The sequence below is a fragment of the Fistularia commersonii genome, chromosome 18 (assembly GCF_037954325.1).
Source record: "Fistularia commersonii isolate RoL2024-O1a breed Wild chromosome 18, RoL_Fcom_v1.0, whole genome shotgun sequence".
NCBI classification, from domain to species: domain Eukaryota; kingdom Metazoa; phylum Chordata; class Actinopteri; order Syngnathiformes; family Fistulariidae; genus Fistularia; species Fistularia commersonii.
The window spans coordinates 945,478-964,635 of record NC_141301.1 but is presented as its reverse complement, the minus strand read 5'-3'; the positions used below and the strand labels follow the sequence as shown (position 1 = coordinate 964,635).

At 50.4% G+C, this 19,158-nt stretch overlaps 3 protein-coding genes across 6 annotated transcripts; 1 reads left to right on the top strand and 2 right to left on the bottom strand.

The window, feature by feature from the left end:
- Positions 1-158: 158 nt before the first annotated feature.
- sbds (SBDS ribosome maturation factor) lies at positions 159-4,091 on the bottom strand. The gene is made up of 5 exons (XM_086165058.1): positions 3,872-4,091; positions 3,664-3,793; positions 3,065-3,265; positions 2,807-2,971; positions 159-617 (listed from the first exon to the last, which is right to left on the bottom strand). The coding sequence occupies exons 1-5, from the start codon at positions 3,997-3,999 to the stop codon at positions 492-494; spliced, it is 750 nt and encodes a 249-aa protein (XP_086021184.1). The 5' UTR covers positions 4,000-4,091; the 3' UTR covers positions 159-491.
- A 2,917-nt stretch (positions 4,092-7,008) lies between these two features.
- ech1 (enoyl CoA hydratase 1, peroxisomal) lies at positions 7,009-9,956 on the top strand. The gene is made up of 10 exons (XM_086165056.1): positions 7,009-7,247; positions 7,782-7,950; positions 8,321-8,409; positions 8,499-8,623; positions 8,705-8,753; positions 8,852-8,916; positions 9,014-9,084; positions 9,147-9,218; positions 9,318-9,468; positions 9,549-9,956. The coding sequence occupies exons 1-10, from the start codon at positions 7,211-7,213 to the stop codon at positions 9,651-9,653; spliced, it is 933 nt and encodes a 310-aa protein (XP_086021182.1). The 5' UTR covers positions 7,009-7,210; the 3' UTR covers positions 9,654-9,956.
- cep295 (centrosomal protein 295) lies at positions 9,872-18,849 on the bottom strand. Of its 4 annotated transcripts, XM_086165036.1 has the most exons (26): positions 18,516-18,849; positions 17,716-17,916; positions 17,518-17,642; positions 17,331-17,424; positions 17,036-17,149; positions 16,817-16,957; positions 16,355-16,715; positions 15,992-16,216; positions 15,794-15,882; positions 15,256-15,471; positions 15,114-15,187; positions 14,545-15,028; positions 14,316-14,472; positions 13,887-14,243; positions 13,720-13,796; positions 13,199-13,289; positions 12,910-13,068; positions 12,711-12,838; positions 11,831-12,191; positions 11,597-11,755; positions 11,013-11,521; positions 10,866-10,932; positions 10,490-10,792; positions 10,258-10,357; positions 10,085-10,184; positions 9,872-10,007 (listed from the first exon to the last, which is right to left on the bottom strand). In XM_086165036.1, exons 1-26 carry the CDS (start codon positions 18,612-18,614, stop codon positions 9,963-9,965), a joined length of 4,836 nt encoding a protein of 1,611 aa, XP_086021162.1. In that variant the 5' UTR covers positions 18,615-18,849; the 3' UTR covers positions 9,872-9,962. The 4 variants fall into 4 exon arrangements, with proteins under 4 accessions (XP_086021162.1, XP_086021160.1, XP_086021163.1 ...); XM_086165034.1 differs by having other exon boundaries at positions 13,887-14,472; XM_086165037.1 differs by having other exon boundaries at positions 11,597-11,677; positions 13,887-14,472.
- Between the last annotated feature and the right edge of the window lie 309 nt (positions 18,850-19,158).

Here is a 19,158-nt window from a genome sequence, read left to right as displayed (position 1 = left end):
TCTGTGTTCGACGTTTTCGCTGGACTTCAGCAACCTCCTGTTTCGGGTTTGCAGGTGTTTTCCCCGCCGGCCACCAGGGGGCGCTAGAGGGCTTCAACGCTCCTGGACAGGCAGAATCTCTGGATCAAACTTTCACCTGAAACATCTCAAAAGGGACGTGTTTGTGAATGACTTATTTATTTATCATTTATATATTTACATTTCTCACACCTGTTTATCTCAGTATATCTCAAATGTGTCCTTTGATTTTTTTTTTTTTTTTTTATTCCTCTGCTTGCCTGCAAATCTACCCAACAGAGAGGATTGAGAAGATCCACTCCGGTCTAAAAAATGATGGAAAATATTTAAAAAATACCAGATGTGTTCTTGGGGAATTGCAGAGATGTGTTCCCGCCCATTGTTTGTGTCACAAAAAAGGAAAAAATAAAACGCCAGTGGGCCTTTAGTGAAGCTGTTCACCAGCTGAGCATGAATAAAAGCGAGTCTTTCTCCTAGAGCTTCTCATCTCCTTCCTCCACGTCCTTCAGGCTCAGGACCTCCAGGGAGCCGCGGCCCTTCGTCTCACAGCGGATCAGCTCGTCGATCACCCGGAAGCATCCGGGGTCCACCAGACACACCTGAGGGCAGAGCACAGAGTCCACGGTTTAAATGGAAAAGACATCGAGAGAAATCAGCCTCAAGATCTTCTACTTAATTTTACATTCATGCAAAAAAAAATAAATAAATAAAAATAAAAAAAAAATATATATATATATACACATACATACATCTATATATCTTATTACATATACATATATATACACTTATAGACATATACACACACACACACACATATATATATACATGAACAAACACATAAACCTAAGTAGAAATACATACATAAATGCAAACATATTAATATACATATATACACATCTATATGTTTATGCATATATATGTATAGATATATGCAATTTTATAGACAAATATATACATATCTATACATTTATATACACGTATACATACATGTATATACTTATTAGAAAACCTACAAAACACATTTACATACATATGTATATATATAATACATACATACCAATATATAGATACACATATACATATATACACATACATATTTATAAATATATAAAGTTTTAAGTAAAATTATATACATACATAAATAACTACATACATATATATACACATATGAATAAATGTATTTATATAAATACACATACATGTATACACAAATACACATGTGTGTATACAGACATATACATATAAACATACACATACATATATACATATGCAATATTATATATATTTACATACATATATATCTATGCATATATACATTCTTATATAAATTCATGTGAATACATACACTTATATGTACATCCAAATATACATACGAATTTATATATATATATATGTGTGTATATGTATATACATACATACACCTGAGTAGACACACACACAAAAATACAAACATACATACAAACATATTTACATAATATATACATACACACATATATGTTTATAGATATATATGTATAAATGTGTAAATATGTTTTTTATGGAGAAATATATACATATCTATACACATAAATATATACATACATACATGTACATACACATATATATATATAAACATATACACATACATTCATATATATGTATACATACACAGATACATACATAAATATATACATATACATAGACAAGTGTATATACACACATGTATTTACATATAAATACATACATGTATACACACATATATTATATAAATACACAAGTGCATACATGTATATACACACATTTAAGCACATATATACATACTTATACATATATTTATACGCATTCATGTGTGTATATATATATATACATACATATGTGTATAAAGACATACATATAAATAAGTATATAATAAGTATATATGTAAAAGTATATACATATGCTAACATAAGCATATATATATACCTATGCAATAATATATATATATATATATACATAAATACAGATATTTATCTATACATACATACATGTAAATACATACACTAGTATGAACATACGTATGTAAATATATGTTTATATAGATGCATATGAATACATGAATGTCTATGTATATACATATAAACATATAATCATGTAGACATACCTATACCAACATATCTGTATACACATTTATATACATATAAGCAGATACATACATGCATATATATAAAAAATATATACATATTACCTGCATATATGTGCAAATGGTCACACACACACACATATATATATATATATATATATATTTATTTATTAATGTATGTATATAAATTTGACTTTGACACTTTATAGTTTTATTTGTATTTCTTATTCTCCGCCCTTTTTTAACTGTTTATACAATTCTGTGTATTTACGGAAATACACACTCATATTGACATACATATATGCACATACATAAATACATACATGCATATATATATATATATATATATATATATATATATTGCAATGTACTGCAGACAGCAAAATTGGATTTTCACTGTACAGAGAAACTTGTTTTTACACTGTTCATGTAACAATATACTCCTTGAATGTATGTTTGTGTATTTATATGTTAGAATACATGTATATATGTATGTTTGTATTCAAATGTGTGAATATAAGTGTATTTATGTGTGAATAAGTATAAATATTAATTTATATATGTACATATATATATATATATATATGCACACACACACATCCATATACATACATAAATTCATACATGCATCCATACACACACACACACACGCACACATATATATATATAAGTTAAAGCTGTGCTGCTCACCATCTCCAGCTCCTCGTCAAAGTCCTCGCTCTCCACCACCTGCAGCAGAGGCTTCAGCTTCTCCTTCAGCCGCTTGGCCTCCTTCGCCGGCAGCACCAGCCGCAGCCTCATGTGGGCCCTCTGGATCTGCATGGTCTCCTTCAGCTGCCGGATCACCTCCAGGGCCTGGGGGAGAAGACAAAGGAGGGACTTCTTCAATCCCGTGATGTTGTTGGGCGACTGGGACGGACGGGATCGAACGGCGCGGCGTCTCCTCGCCTGCTGCTTGGTGCTCTTGTTCGCCTTGACGGAGTAGTGGACGTCCTTCATGGCGCGCTCGATCAGGTTGACCGTGTACGGCCTCTTGGTCTCCGGGTTGACGCATTTCTCCACCACGATGGTCGCGATGTCCCTGAACATGGTCTCCAGCTGGGTCTGCCTCTCTTTGTCGGACACCTGGAGGTCTCCTTTGGTCAAGATCTGGCAGGAGAAACCAGGAAGTGATGTGTGACAAGTGTATTTCGCATGAAATTGGGATAATGCTGCTCAGACATGAGCGGATAGCATGTTCTTTTTTCCTGGGAAGTTTTGTTTACTTGCTGTGCTGGACATTTTAACACTCAACCTTTGGGGTATTTTTGGAGAAAACACGTGAGAAGTAGTGAGAAAATTAGCAAGTAGCAACAGAGCTGAGCTGCAGCAGTGGTTAGAAGTTCACAGCTAGAAGGTCCCAGGTTGGATTCCCACGGGGTGGGAGTCTCCCCGTGGGGTCCCAAGGGGTTCCCCTCCCACAGTCCAAACACACGCAGGAGATTCACAGGACACACTTCATTATCGAGTCAATAAAACGTTAGCAACTTGAGATGCGTGTGCGTCACCTGTTTACAGATCTCCGTCACGTCGTCCGTCCCGAAACATTTGACCAGGTCCTCCTTCTTGGCCACCTGGCCCTTGGAGACGTTCACGAACACGGAGTGTGTCTGCAGAACCTCGTCCAGGTCCTTCTCCCTGCAGGATGGGGGGTCACAGCCCGCGTTAGCCGTCCGGAGCTGCAGGGGACTCACTTCCGGCGCCGGCGGTACTCACGCTCCGGATCTCCAGCTCACGACTTTGTTCTTGTAGCAGGCGATCTCGAAGCGCTTCCCGGCCTTCTTGATCCGGACCACCGCCACGTTGGTCAGGCGGATCTGGTTCGTTGGCGTGAAAATAGACATCTCGTCGCTAAGGTCGCCCAGCTGACAACATGCGGGGGCCGCCCGCTGTCACACCAGCAACACTTCCGGTTCCGGTGTTCGCCCAATAACAGTCCGACGGGAAACACCGACCCCGTGTGAAAGGTTCTGCTTTGCTTTGATTAGATTTCCCCACACCAGCCGTGCGATTTGTTTGACTTATAATAATATAATATAATATAATATATAATAAATTATGATTGACTGTATTGATCCCATAGTGGGGATATTCAATGTACCATGGTCACCACTGCAGTCAACTAGAAATAATATAACCCCAACGTTTAAATCACCATATTAAGATGGAAAGGATGTACAACAGGTCCGGGTGATAAAGGACAGAGAGGGAAATGTATTGACAGATGCTAGAAGAGTGACGGGAAGATGGAACTTTGAAGTAGTACTGGAGTACTTTGAAGAGCTGATGAATGTGGAAAATGAAAGAGAGGCAAGGGTAGAAGAGGTGATTATTGTAGACCACAAAGTAGCAAAAATTAGTAAAAGTGAAGTGAGGAAGGCATTGAAGAGGATGAAGAGTGGAAAAGCAGTTGGTCCTGATGATATACCTGTGGAGGTGTGGAAGTGTCTAGGAGAGGCAGCGGTAGATTTCCTGACTAGATTATTCAACAGGATCTTAGAGAGTGAGAAGATGCCTGGAGAATGGAGACAAAGTGTGATGGTGCCTATTTTTAAGAATAAAGGGGATGTGCAGAATTGTGGCAACTACAGAGGGATAAAGTTGATGAGCCATACAATGAAGTTATGGGAAAGAGTAGTGGAAACTAGACTGAGAGCAGAAGTCAGCATTTGTGAACAGCAGTATGGCTTCATGCCTAGAAAGAGTACTACAGATGCAGTATTTGCATTGAGAATGCTAATAGAAAAGTACAGAGAAGGCCAGAGGGAGCTGCATTGCGTTTTCGTAGACCTAGAAAAAGCATATGACAGGGTGCCAAGAGAGGAGCTCTGGTATTGTATGAGGAAGTCTGGAGTGGCAGAGAAGTATGTTAGACTGGTGCAGGACATGTATGCTAGCTGTGAGACACTGGTACGGTGTGCTGTAGGGGTAACAGAGAAGTTCAAGGTGGAGGTGGGACTCCATCAGGGATCAGCTCTGAGCCCCTTCTTGTTCGCAATGGTGATGGATAGGCTGACAGATGAGGTTAGACAGGAATCCCCATGGACCATGATGTTTGCGGATGACATTGTGATCTGTAGTGAGAGCAGACAACAGGTAGAGGAAAATCTAGAGAGGTGGAGGTATGCTCTGGAAAGGAGAGGAATGAAAGTTAGTCGCAGCAAGACAGAATATATGTGTGTGAACGAGAGGAACTCGGGTGGAGCGGTGAGGCTACAGGGAGTGGAGATCAAGAAGCTGGAGGATTTCAGGTACTTAGGGTCAACAGTCCAGAGCAACGGAGAGTGCGGAAAAGAGGTGAAGAGACGGGTCCAAGCAGGTTGGAATGGGTGGAGAAAAGTGTCAGGGGTACTATGTGATAGAAGACTATCGGCCAGAATAAAAGGAAAGGTGTACAAGACAGTGGTGAGACCAGCAATGATGTTTGGACTAGAAACTGTTCCAATGACCAAAAGACAGCAGGCAGAACTAGAGGTTGCCGAGATGAAGATGTTGAGGTTCTCTTTGGGAGTAACCAGGATGGAGAGGATCAGGAATGAGTCTATCAGAGGGACGGCACATGTTCGATGTTTTGGAGAGAAGCTCAGAGAAGCCAGACTGAGATGGTTCGGTCATGTACAGAGAAGAGATAGTGAATATATTGGTAGACGGATGCTGGAATTGGAGCTGCCAGGCAAGAGGTCTGGAGGAAGACCAAAGAGAAGATTTATGGACGTAGTGAGAGAGGATATGAAGGTAGCTGGTGAGGGAGAGGAAGATACAGAGAATAGGGTTAGATGGAGAAGGTTGACTCGCTGTGGCGACCCCTGACGGGAAAAGCCGAAAGAAGAAGAAGAAGAAGTTTAAATCACCATATTGAAACAAGTTATGAATATTTGGGTTTATGTTGATGCTCTTTTCTGTGAGATTTTGGGGCTGCTGGGAAGCATGTGGGTGTGGTTTGGGGTGTAATGAATTCTGTTTTTTTTTTTTATTATTTTGTTTTTACCTGGATTGGAGCAGGAACAGTTAGTTGTATTGCAGATCTGTGTGTTACTCTTGCCAACAACAGCTATTGCTCATCAAACAGACATTTCAACCCTCATTGAATGACCGGTGGGGAGTTTCTGAATATAACTGCCAAGGTTTGGGCGGGTCTCTGGCAGTCATATTGTGAAACTCCCAACTGGTCATTAGAACAGAAGAAGCCTCTCGATTGAGGGCTGAAACAACTTCAAGTGAAGAAAGTCAAGTCCAGTGCTATAACAAGAATTTACCGTGACATGGATGACTGAGACACACATTTTCTCTTTATATTTATTCCTATATCATATAAATATTGCAAAGCTGACAGTGGGTTCCCCTTGATGAGAATCATAAAGTATAGTTTGAATTCTGTTCAAACAAATAAAGTAGATTTTTAATTATATCCACTGGAAAATGTTGTTCAAACTAAGTTATGACACTGTTTGTTTTAAACTCTTGATGCAATAGTTGTCAAGCAGAATTAAAGCTGGGTTTTCCCAGCACATAAACATGCCACCTTAATACATGGAATATTCCATGTAAACATGTAAACATATAGAATTTAATAATAATAATTTGACTGTGCCCTTTTAAATTCATTTCGTACACATTTGCTTTTTAATTTTGTCTACTTATCTGAACTGTGTGTGTGTTTGTGAGTGAGAGCTGTGTGTATATGACCATCCACGGAAAAGTTCAGACTGGAGATACATTTAAATTGTATTGTCCAGCACTTTACAAGAACATAACAGTCCTTTTTAAAACCATTCTGTAAATATACAGCGTATACCTGGAGGCGGGTTGCAGTTCACCTCCGCTCCAGCAGGGGGCGGAAGTGAGTCCAAGAGCTGGTCGGACTCCTCCATCGAAGAAGAAGAAACACTCCGATAACAACAAGCGAGGGGAGCAAAAGGACGTCACTGAAAACAGACTTTGTTGATAATTAACCAATTAATTATTAACTCTGGGACGGTTTTCCGCCTCTGAGTCGTGACTTCAACGCAAACAAGCGGCAGTTTCCCGGCCGTCCTCCCCGTCGCTCCGAGAGCTATGCTGTCTGTCGGCGTCCGTCCAGCGCTAACGACGTGTAAGTTTGTTATTTTTCGGCGTAACTTTTGGGGTTTAGAATGAACTTAAAGCTGTTTGATTAAATTGGAAAAAAAACATTTTCGTTGTGTGTTTCGTAAGAGTCCGCCCGCGGGTCAAAATGACTTTCCATTGACTCTTAGCGCCTTTTTTCCCCCGTCCGCCCAATCATGCAACTTCCGTTTGTCACCACTTCCGGTGTAAAATAAATTAATCTGTTCTGTGCGCGTTAGTGCAAAGTAAACACATCTTAATAAAAAACAATCAACACCCTTTCTGACTGTCAACCCTCTGTGCACTTCCTGTTCTCTGGACCAATCACAAGCCCCCATACATGCATGTGACCCATAGACACGACACACAAACCTATAATAGAAACACACACACACACACACACACACACACACACACACACACACACACACACACACACACACACACACACACACACACACACACACACACACAAATACATATCAGTGTGAGATCAAGTAACCTTCTGATCTTCTTGACCTCGTCCTGGTTGTCCCCTCAGGCAGACATCTGTGGCTCAGCTGTCCGGTGATGTCCCGCGCCATGACGTCCTCCGCCAGCGCCGCCCCTTCCTTCACCTCCCTGGCCGTCAGCAGCCCCTCCGAGTCCGTCACACACGTGGAGCTGCATCGCCCCGAGAAGCTCAACGCCATGAACAGAGCCTTCTGGAGGCAGGGGACGGTTTGACCTTTGTCTCAGATGTTACTGGGGTCTGCAGGGCCCGTCAGGGAGAGGACATAAGATCCAGCCTTTATTCAGTATTTACATATCACTTACCTTATTACATTTGAAATTAAGAGTGGCCCTGACTGTCTGATCACCACGGCAACAGGAGAGGAAGTGGTGATGGCGAAGAAATAAACCAAAGTAATTGTGCAGCAGATGTTCTTGGGACGTCAGTGACATCTGCCACACCCCAAATGTCCATAAATTCCACAAGAGTTTACATTTCTTTTTTAACATCCTGTCTTTGTCCCAAAGGACCTTGAAGGCATCTCTGCCTTTGCACAGGCCAAGCTAATGTTTCTCTCCGTCCTCCAGTGAGATGGTGGAGTGTTTCAGCGGCATCGCCGAGGACCCCGAGTGCCGCGTGGTGGTCGTCTCCGGCGCCGGGAGGATCTTCACGGCAGGTGGGCGTGGAGTCGCTCCCGCATCCCGAACCGAACATTTCCGGATCCTGTTTTTTTTTTAAAGAACTCCACCGTGTGTCGGTGTGCAGGTATCGACCTGATGGACATGGCGAGCGACGTGCTGCAGCCGCAGGGCGACGACACGGCCAGGGTGTCCTGGAACCTGAGAAGGATCATCACCAAGTACCAGGAGACCTTCTCCGTCATAGAGAAGGTGACGTCACGTCCGGAGAGAACTCGCATTTCACACAGACCTGGCCAAACTGCGACTTCTTAACGTGAAACTCTTCTCCAGTGCCCCAAACCGGTTGTGGTCGCCGTCCACGGCGCCTGCATCGGAGGAGGTAGGACATCGACCGTCCGCAGGATGGTCCAGACGCCTGCTTTGACTTTGCAATCCCGGGGGTCGCAGGCGCAGCTGAAAGCGTCTGTTCTCTTGCAGGCGTCGACTTGATCACGGCCTGCGACATCCGCCTGTGCACGCAGGACGCCTGGTTCCAGGTGAAGGTGCGTCGGACACACACACTCACTCTTGTCGGTTCCGGGAGTTTCCTCCGTAAGAAAAAAAAAAAACACGGCGTGCGGCCATGTTGTCTCATGGCAGGAAGTCGACATCGGACTGGCTGCGGACGTGGGAACCCTCCAGAGGCTTCCCAAGGTCATCGGCAGCCGCAGGTAAACCCCAGGCTTCGTCGGGTCGTTCCCAAGAACCCGTTAACGTCCCCGTCCTCCCCCAGCCTGGTGAACGAGCTGGCTCTGACCGCCAGGAAGATGTACGCCGATGAAGCCAAGAGCTGCGGCCTGGTGAGGTGAGCGACCTTCTGGCTTCGCTCTCGGGGCTGAGGAGAGGAGATCCACGGTTGGAGTTTTCTCCCCAGAAGTCCTTAATCCGCTCGCTGTCCCGCCAGCCGGGTGTTTGTAGACAAGGAGGCCATGATGGCCGGGGCGTTGGAGATGGCCGGGGAGATCGCCGCCCGCAGCCCTGTGGCCGTGCAGGGAACCAAAGTCAACCTCCTGTACTCCAGGGACCACAGCGTGGCCGAGGGGCTGGACTACATGGTAGCCTCTCTCACACACACACACACACACACACACACACACGGAGAGCTGAACTCACCATCTGGGTCCTCCTCCTGCAGGCCACCTGGAACATGAGCATGCTGCAGACCCAGGATGTGATGAAGTCGGCCCAGGCCTCCATAGAGAAGAAGAACCCCAAGCAGATGTCTTTCTCCAAGTTGTAGAAGCCGCTGGAGGTTGTGCTGGAACCAGGCGTCTCCGACCGTCACTTTGGTTTCCATCACGTATTGAAGTGGTGAACGTGTGAAACCGGAATCTTGATCCCGACTCGTCCAGCGGGCCGAGAGCTCCGCGTCCTCCTGGACGCTCCGGAGCCGGCGACGAACAAAAGGACGCGAGTGTTCCATCTGGGGTCTCCGAGGTCTGAGTCCTCCCTGCCACTCAGGAGCTCTGAAGACGAGTCCCAATAACTAAAGTGCTTTATTCATAAAACCTCGATTTAACATTAAAAGTGCAAAGAAATAGAAGTGGGTCTATTTCTGCTTGGTCTGCTTGGCGCGGAGCTTCAGCAGGGTTCTCTGTGGAGACGGGGGAGACCTTCCATCAGCAGGGTCCACACCGGGCCGTGGAGATCACATCTGACCGGGTTCCTTACCCGTTGGAAGTCCTTGGCTCTCTGTCTGTTCCTGGCGCAGGCCTCCTGTCTGCTCCTGGTGGCCTTCAGGTGCTTCACCTCCTCCAGCTGCTCGTACAGCCTGTGGAGACAGTGAAGACATCACGTATTCCGTCCGTGAGTCCGTAGAGGACCGCCGTCCCTCGGAGCTTCACCTCTGAGTTCTCTGATGCATCTCGGAAACGTCCCGCTTCCTCTGCTCAGGCGTGGAGATCTTCACCTCAGCCACCTTCTTCAGGTCACATGGGTTTGCTCCTGAAAGGAGGTTTGAAGGAGAACTTTACTACTCTTAGACCTCTCAGATGTTTCTCAGGAGGAGACTCCCTCCTCAGCCGGAGGACCGACGTGTTGAACGTTCTTCTCGGAGCAGCGTGTGGTGGTAGGTACCTGATGGAACGGGGGTCACTTCCTGCTTGAAGGTGGACTCCTCAGCAGCCTGAGCTCCAGCTTGAAGGTCCTTCCCTCCCTTGGAATGGCCTCGAGCTGGAGGCCGAGCCCCTGGTCTGGTCTCGTCCGCTGGTGGATCTTCAGCGGGCCGCCGCCCGCGGGCCTTGGATCCGGTCCTCAGAGCCGCCCTGGTCTTCAGTTCCTCCACGCGACGGGAGGACCTCTGGAGCAAAGCTCTCTGCTTCTGCTGGTGGAACTCCTGCAGGCCTTCGCCGGGACCCCACTGGATCTCCAGGAGCGTCGCTGCAGGCGGGGGAGCAGAAGGTCAGACCGACGGATGGGTGAAAACCAAACCCACCATCGGTTGAGATTTTACCGCCACGTCGTGGGTCCTGCTCCCCGGAAGCCTCCGGAGCTTCGTCCATCACTGCAGGTTCTGTCTCCTGGAAGACAGAGGTTCGGTGAAATGAAGAACCCGGAGAACGAAGAGTCCGTTCACGTACGGCGCTGGCATCTTCATCACCTCCTCCTCCTGCCAGGAACCCTCTGGAGGTTGGTCCTCGTCCCCAGACAGCTGGCAGTCCTGCTCCTGCAGCGTGGTGTCCGTCACGCTCACCAGCGTGATCAGAGACTGCTCCAGGATGCCCTTCTCCTGGGCCGCCTCCAGCCGGGAGCTCAGGTCCAGCTCGGGTTCTTCAGCAGGGAGGACGACGGCAGGGACGGGCTCGTCCCGATGATCCGAGGAGTCCAGGCTTGGAGGACTCCACGCTTCGGGGACTGCGGGCGTCGCCTCGGCCAGACTCTGCACCGAGCACCTGAGGACGGACCCTTGGAGGAGAACCTGAGACCCCGCAGTGAGGAGTCCATCTGTCCTGAAGCGCTCGGGCGACTCCTGGGACTCCTGGTACGTCTGCTCCGGGGAGGACGGAGCTCCGGGTCCGGGCGGGCGAAACGTGAGCGAGGGCTCCGCCGTCTCGTTGTGCGTGACCTCGGCCAGGAGAGGGTGGAACGAGTCGGCGCCGGCAGCAGACTCTGGAAGAACAATCAGTTGTGTGAGGGCTCCAGACAGTCTTGGAGTTCCAGGATCTGCCGGGGGTTCGTGGTCACCTTCGGGTTCTTCCGGCACATCGAGGGGCGTCTGCTGCCCGGCACCGGAGGACACGCCTGGATCCAGACGGTTTCTTTCACCTGAGAATACGACAAGAGCCACCCGTTGGTCATCTGCATCGCTCGGAAGGGCTTCCACGGAATCCAACCGGGGATCTTCTTTTCGGAGAAACAAACAGCGTCAATGTTTTCGGAGGAGGTCTTCTGAAGTTCACGCCGGATCTCCTCGCTCACCCGAAGCGGCGCTGTGCCGGCCGACCGACTCGTCCGGCTCCCCCATGAGAGGTCTCATCTGGCTCTCCTCCTCCGGCCACAGCGTGGACCGCTCCATCTGGGGGGCGTAGAAGTCCTGGCCGCCACTGGAGCTCCACTGATGGGAGAGCCGGCGGATCATTCGAGTCAGGGTGGATTCCCAGCCGCCGCCGCCGGCACCGGACGGACGGGCGATCATGGACGAGTGAGCCGACGGCTGGCCGACCAGCCGCTCCAGGCCAGACGGGGAGGCGGCGAAGCGGGACGACTGGTCCGCCAGCTGGCCAATCAGAGGCCTGAAGGAGTCCTGGTCCTCAGCCAGCGACGGAGCAGGAGACACATTCTGGGGACACACACCACTTTGATTACATTAGAAAAATAATGTGAATTACAAAAAACAAACATCCCGCCGTCACAATCTACTAGAAGTCAATCAACTGATCATATGACTGCTGTCATGTCAGAAATATTCTCTTGCACGTCCTCCATCTCAGCCCACCGCTCTCATCCCTGCAGTATTTAGATTTATAATCTATTTTCACATCCTCCAGGACACTTTACTCTGATTTAATGATTTCTACCCACATCCCTGACTGCACGCCTGCAATTTCAAACCTTCCCTCGCACAAGCTATTGTTTATATTTGTATCCCGGTGTATAAATTGTACCGGTTTCTTTGCATTTACAACCAGTAAGATATGTTTTGCTAGTGTGACCATTTGCACACGTTTCTACTCCGTGAAGCTGTGGTGACAACTGAATTGTTTAGAGAGGTATCGGTCTAATCCTTGGTAACAATCGAGCTTGTGGCTGATGAACGTCAAACGCCATGAATTCAGGAAGTAGACGGTGACAGGCTGACCTGCAGGTCCCCGGTCCGCCCGCGGCTCCGCGGCTCCGTGGCGTCCGTGGCTCCGGGGCCGTCCGTGGCTCCGGGGCCGTCCGTGGCTCCGGGGCCGTCCCCCCCGGTGTCGGAGGCTGGGGAGTGACCTGCAGAAACACAGGGAGGGTCAGCGGCCGAGCGAGGAGCCGGCGTGGCCTCGCCGGAGTTACGGTCGCACCTCCGGCGGCGTTCAGGGAGAGGTCCAGCTCGGCGGCGTAGCGGTCGATGATGCGCTGGATGCTGCTCTCGTTGAACAGCGAGTGCACGTCCTTCACGTAGGAGCGACTGCTGGCTGGAGACGAGCACTGGGAGGACGACCCAGGAGCTTCTGCATCTGCTGAGGGATCAGACACCAGGCTGAGACCACGACCACAACCAGAACATCTGCGGCTCCTCGGATCGCCCTTCTTCAAGACGGCAACTCGTGTTCTGAGGACTCCACACACACACACACACCAAACTCTCACCTCTGACCAGGTTCTGCTCGGGGTCGGTGGTTATATAGCTGCCAGTGGAAATGGTGGTGGAGGCGTCAGAGCAAGGGGGTCTGGGAGATGACTGACACACACACACACACACACACAAAATGTTGTTGATTTTTTTTTTTCTTTTGGAGGATCTACTCAGAGGTCAGAAGGTCCTGAGAAGTCCTGAGAGATCTGAGCTCAGTTCAAGTGTAGACACCATCACAAAGTGCATTTTGTCAAACACACCTCAGGCCACGTAAAGTCACATCATCGCTCAGAAAACAGGACACACACACACGCACACACACACACACACACACACATGCACGTACACATACACACACACACATGCACGCACACATACACACACGAGTAAGAAAGCTTCTCAAGCGTAATCATAGGCCGGTGCCCGGCGCTCAGATTTGGCTAGTTTTCATCACGGGTCCACAGTGTGTGAACCTCAGAGGACGTTCAGAGACGGAAGCTGGAGGGACAGGAGACGTGAGGAGGTCAGGACCTACCAGGTCGTGTGCAGCCGTGTGCCGGCCGGTGTCCTCGGAGGGGAGGGAGGGCGGCGAGATGATCCTCTGGATGGAGTCTGGAAGAAAAAGCGCCGCCAAACAGAAACAGTTGAGGTTCTCTCTTCTCGTCGTTCCTCCTGCTCCTCCTCCTCCCGACCTTCACGTACCAGGCTGGGAGGACTCGGAGGGGCTCCCAGCTCCGGACAGCAGCCTCTCTCCGGAGGACCAGGTGGACCTCCCCGAGCTGGTCCCGGAGCACGGAGAGCCTCCCGGGGCCGGAGGTGAGACGGGCAGCTCCGGCGGGAGCCGGTCCACATAGCGAGTCGGCGGCGTCTCGCGGTCCTCCTCGTCCGAGGCCTGCTCAGATGTTTCTGGAAGGTGCCGATCCAGGACTCTGCTGGTGTTGACGGGCGTCTCCACTTCTTGAATGGCGCTGAGCTCGTGCGGTTCGGGCATCATCTCCAGGAGCCCCAGACGGACACGGGTCACGGGGGGCTTGGGCACTCTGGGAGGAGGGAGGTGGCCTGAGGAGGACAGAGCCGTCACCACGGGCTGAGGGGTGAATCCCGAGAAGGCGAGGAGACGTGCAAACAGACCGGACGAGGAGGAGATGTCCTCCTGAGGCTCCTCCAGGTGAGACAGACTCCCTCCGTGAGACTCCTCTATCGCTCGAAGCAGCGAGCCCAGTAACAGCTGGCGCGTCAGGCCGATGTCCTCGGACCCGGGCTCCTCGTGGTCCACCTCAGGAGGAGGCTGCAGGCGGGAGGCTGAGGGTTATCCTGAAGCTCCAGGACCAGCGGCAGGTCTGAGCGGTGCCAAACTCACCTGTGTGTCGACACCTATCAGAGCCTGCAGGGCCTCCTTCTGCTTCCTCATCTGCTCCAGGTCCCGTCTCCTCCTCAGCTCGTCCCCGCCGGGCCTCGGCTGCTCTCGGGCCGGAGGCGCCTCCTCAGAGGCCGGGCTCAGGGCGGCGGCGCTGCCGGAGGGTCTCAGTCGCTCCGGGAGGTGTCGCGTCACCCTCTCCATGATGCCTTCTGTGACCTCCTGAATGTGGCGGCGGTGTGAGGACGATGGTGGGCCGCAAACATCCGACTCTCTGGTAGGCGCTTCCGTGGAGGAGGGCGGCCGTGCGTCGCTGTGCGCGCATGTTCTGAGAAACTGCACGGGAAGGTGGTGATGGAGACATGGAGGAGAACGGCCCACATCCAGAGGGGACGGCGAGGAGGCCATCATGCTCTGACGGACGCGCAGCGCCCGCTGGTACTCCTCCAGACGCTGGCGGGCCACTTCCACGGACCTCTGGTGAGTCCTAGATGGACCAAGGGGACATTTATGAAACCAGCACGTGTGCAGATCTGAAATGATGCACGCCGGCCAACGTCCAGCAGACGTACCTGTTGTGCTCCAGCAGGCGGGCCTGGTACTCCCTGATCCTCCTGGTGTGCTCACCCTCACAGTGTGGAAACATCTGAAAGGACGCCGTTTGTCTCAAGCTCTGTGAGAACAAAGCTGGTGTGCACGTGACAGGAGGCCTACCTCCACATCACGGGTGACCTCCCCTTCCTCCTCCTTCTGCTCCTCCCGCTTGGACGCTTCTTCTCGGATCACGGGAGCCTCCCGGCCGACGGTGACCCTCAGCTGCTCTCGCTCCCGCTGAGCCTCCAACAGCATCCGCTCCAGCTGGGTCTTCTGCTCCTCCAGCTCCTGCAGCAGCCGGATCTGCTGCTGCTTCTCCTGCTCCAGCTCCATCTCCTGGCAAATTAGGACGGACGTGTGTGAGCTGCCAACAAAACATTTGCAAAACCTTAAAATACACAAGACCGGGGAAAACGGAAAATCCATGAGTTGTAACTGGGGGACGTCTTTGCAGAAAATGAACACCTCTGACTTTTTCAGCACAAATCACTTTAGAACATTAGGGGGAGGCGTGACCCCTGAGGAGCTCCACGCTCCTCGAAGGAGACCTGACAAAGAGCGCCGTGTCAAGCAAATCTGACGAAACGTGGCTCAGAGGGAAGCGGCCTCCTTGTTCTTCGGGGTTCCTTTTCAGCATTTTGTACAAACCAGCGCTCACCCTTCTCCTGTGTTGGTCCTCCTGGACGGAGTGGACGGGTCCATCGGGGTGAGGAGCAGCCTCCTCCCGCTGCTCTGCACGCTCAGGTGCTGCACCAGAAAAGGACGTACGTTGAGGTTACTCACTCTGTCCACTGGGTTATGGATAACCTTCAGATGAGCTGCAGGAAGCTAGAGGAGGTAACGTTGAGGGCGTCACCTGGGGGTGAGTGGACAGGCCCGGGAAGCTCCTCAGGTTTGCACCTCTCCTCGCCGGTCAGAGAACCCGTGTCGATGGACGAGTCCCGCTCGGGGATCTGACTGTGTGCTTCGTCCACGACGAAGGGACTGCTGCGGTCCGTCCACTGGTTCCTCTGGTTCCTGATACGATCCAGGAGTTTCTTCAGCATGCGGCGGGGAGGAGGTCTGGAAGGCTCCGCTGGCCCTTCAGACAGACGGCAAAGGGAACACGTGGGCTGGTACCAAATGACAACCAGGTATTAACATTTTATTCCCAAATGTGATCACCAGAACCCTCAATATCTGTGGATCTGGTTCTTCTGTCCCTGGCGGCTCTACCTACCAGCATCAGATGTCTCCTGCTCAGTGTGGCCGGTCTCCTGCAGCCTGTCCTCTGTCTCACCAGAGGCCGGCTCATCCACTGTGACGTCCAGGTCCCGGTCCTGGCTGCCTTCGGACGGGGCCGGCGGAGGTTCGGGTACCAGCTGGACCGCCGGGTCCCCCCTGAGACACTCCTTACTCCTCTCGCTGGTGTACATCTCCTCAAAAGCAATCTCCATCTCCCTCTGGAGGTCCTCCCGCATCTCCTGTCTCCTGTAGAGGGGCTGGAGGACCTGCGGGGGCATCTGCGACACGCGCTGCTTCCTCCGCCTCAGCTCCATCTGCTGCATTTGCTCCAGTTCCACCAGCAGGTGCCGGCGGTCCTGCGGGGACCAACGGTCGCACCCAAAGAACCGGTAACTTCATCAGAGCATCAGCAGAACCAGAAACTGAGCGCTGATGTCAATATGGTGGAGAGTCGTACCAGCGCCAGCCGCTCCTTCCTCAGAGCGCACTCCCCTCGGAGACGAGCCTTCTCCTGCTGCTCCCCCTTCCTCCTCTCGTCCTCCCGCTGGGCGTCTTGCAGCCTCCTCATCTCCAGCCGGGCCTCCTCTCGGGCGCTGGGCTACCAGGTGCGGACAGGTTAGGCAGCTCTGACAGGAGGTGACAAGAGTCGGGTTCTTTCCAGACCCGGAAGTCCCACCTGCTGCGTGTCTCCCTCCCGGTCCACGCTGACCTCAGGCACGTGGAAATGTGTGGCGGCGAAGGCACGGGCGTCCAACTTCTGTCCTTTGTGCGGCTGCGTGGCATCGATGTTCTGTCGGGTCGAGAGAAGACGACGTCACCCGCGAGCAGAACGGGGAATTAAAACCACCGAGGTTCTGATTCTTGTGACGTGGCTCCCGCAGGCGCGATCAGATATCTTGATGCTCTTCACATTTACAAACAGTGGAGTTCTGCTCTCTGGAGTGGGATAGGGTACCGAGGGGGTCGACCACCTGAGCGGGGTGCGGAGGAGGCGGCGGGAGGCGGGCTATTTTCGCCGATCGCTCCTTTTCTGCCTGGAGCGCTCTGTTCCTGGCGTTGATGGATCTGCAGAAACAAAGACGAACCCAGGATCACCCACAACGTTCCGTCCATTCCGATTGCCTCCGAACATGGAAACATCTTTCAAGCTCTGCTCACTGGCTCTGCCTTTCACGCTCCTTAAGTCGTGCTGACTTCAGCTCCTTCAGGGCTTCCCTGTAACGCTCCTCTGCTTTGGCATGGTTCTCCTCCTCCCTCCGAGCCATGGCCGCAAGGTCAGGCTCCTGAGGAGACATACATTAAGCCGGAGCTTCAAGGCGGCGGCAGCTGGATAAGCGCTTCTCATCAGCAGCTTACATTTTCCTTGGCACTCCGGTGTCCCTGGCCGAGGAGCTGGAGGTTCTGCTCGTACAGCGCCTGCAGGGCGGAGAGTTTCTCCCTACGCTGTCGCTCCCATTGCTCCCTCAGCTCCTCCTCCAGCTGCACCATCTCTTGCTGCCTCCTCTGCTCGACATTCTGGCGGATCTGCATCGCGATGTGCCGCTGCTGCTCACGCACCTGTGAGTCAGTAACAACTCCACATTATATCAGCAGGTTATCGGGCAGGAGGGTCTTACAACAATCTGAACATCAGACTTCTTGAAAACAGGCGGTCTGGAAAATGGCAGAGAATGTTCAGTTCAAATCTAAAAAAGACAATGAGAACCAAAACTTCAACCAAAGCCGTCAGTTACATGCCACCATGTGGAGGGGCCACAGAAGTCCCAAGACATGCTGGGGGGACGGAGTCTATCTGCTGGCCCGGGAACACCTCACAATTGAGAGCCGCACCAAGAGACCCAAACCCCAGATAAGCTGTAGGCTATGGGTGGAGATAATGTGCCTTAACAAAATTTGTTACACACAATCATAACTAACCTGCACATATTTTGGCCCGGTTTCCCACAAATTGATATTTGAGAGTTTCAAAATTGATGGCTTTCAGTAGAAGCACTTCTTACGTATCAATGAGAGCGTGAAGACAATCACATAGTGCAAATAAATCCGTGTGAAGTGAACACACTGAGGGCAAAGTCTGTTGAACAAGAACGCAAACAACGTTGCTCAAAAAACAAACTTGAAAGGATTGTCTTTTTTTTTATCCAACCTGAACCTACCTGTTGTATTCGCAGTTTTCTCCTCCTTTCCTTTTCCTCTCGTATCATCTGAGCCTCCTCGTTGGGACTCGGTCGCAATCTAGCAACTCTCCTCTTCATTTTGTCCGGCTGTGCCAGCTCTGCTAGCACGCTGCTAGCACTCTGCTAGCCGCTTCGTTTGTTCCCGGGTTTGCGCGCCCTTGCGAGCATCGCGAGTGAAACTAACTTAAGCGAAATCATTTCAAACGTACAACAAACTAGGCCTGGTCAAATGGAACCCGACTGGCGCTGAATGAAACCTAAAAAAGAAATCATGATATTCTCGCCAACCCGAAGAGACCGTTGTTGTCCCGCAACGTCATTTCCGCTTGTTTAAACTGCCCGCCGTGGATCCCCACCGTGTGACATCGCAGCATCCGGTAGCATTTCAAAATAAAATATTATGCAGCCCCCTCAATCGACCAGAAGCGCAAAGAAAACGAATTGAGTTTAAATGGAGAAACACTAAAAAAACACGGAGCCTTTTATCCGTTACAGAAACGATCATCCCGGGGGAATAAGGTAAACAAAAGCCCCATTCCCAAAGCCGGAAGGACGTCTCTGATTCTTCTTATTAATGTGATAATTTATACCCAAATTATACCATTCCGAAATAGCAATAACA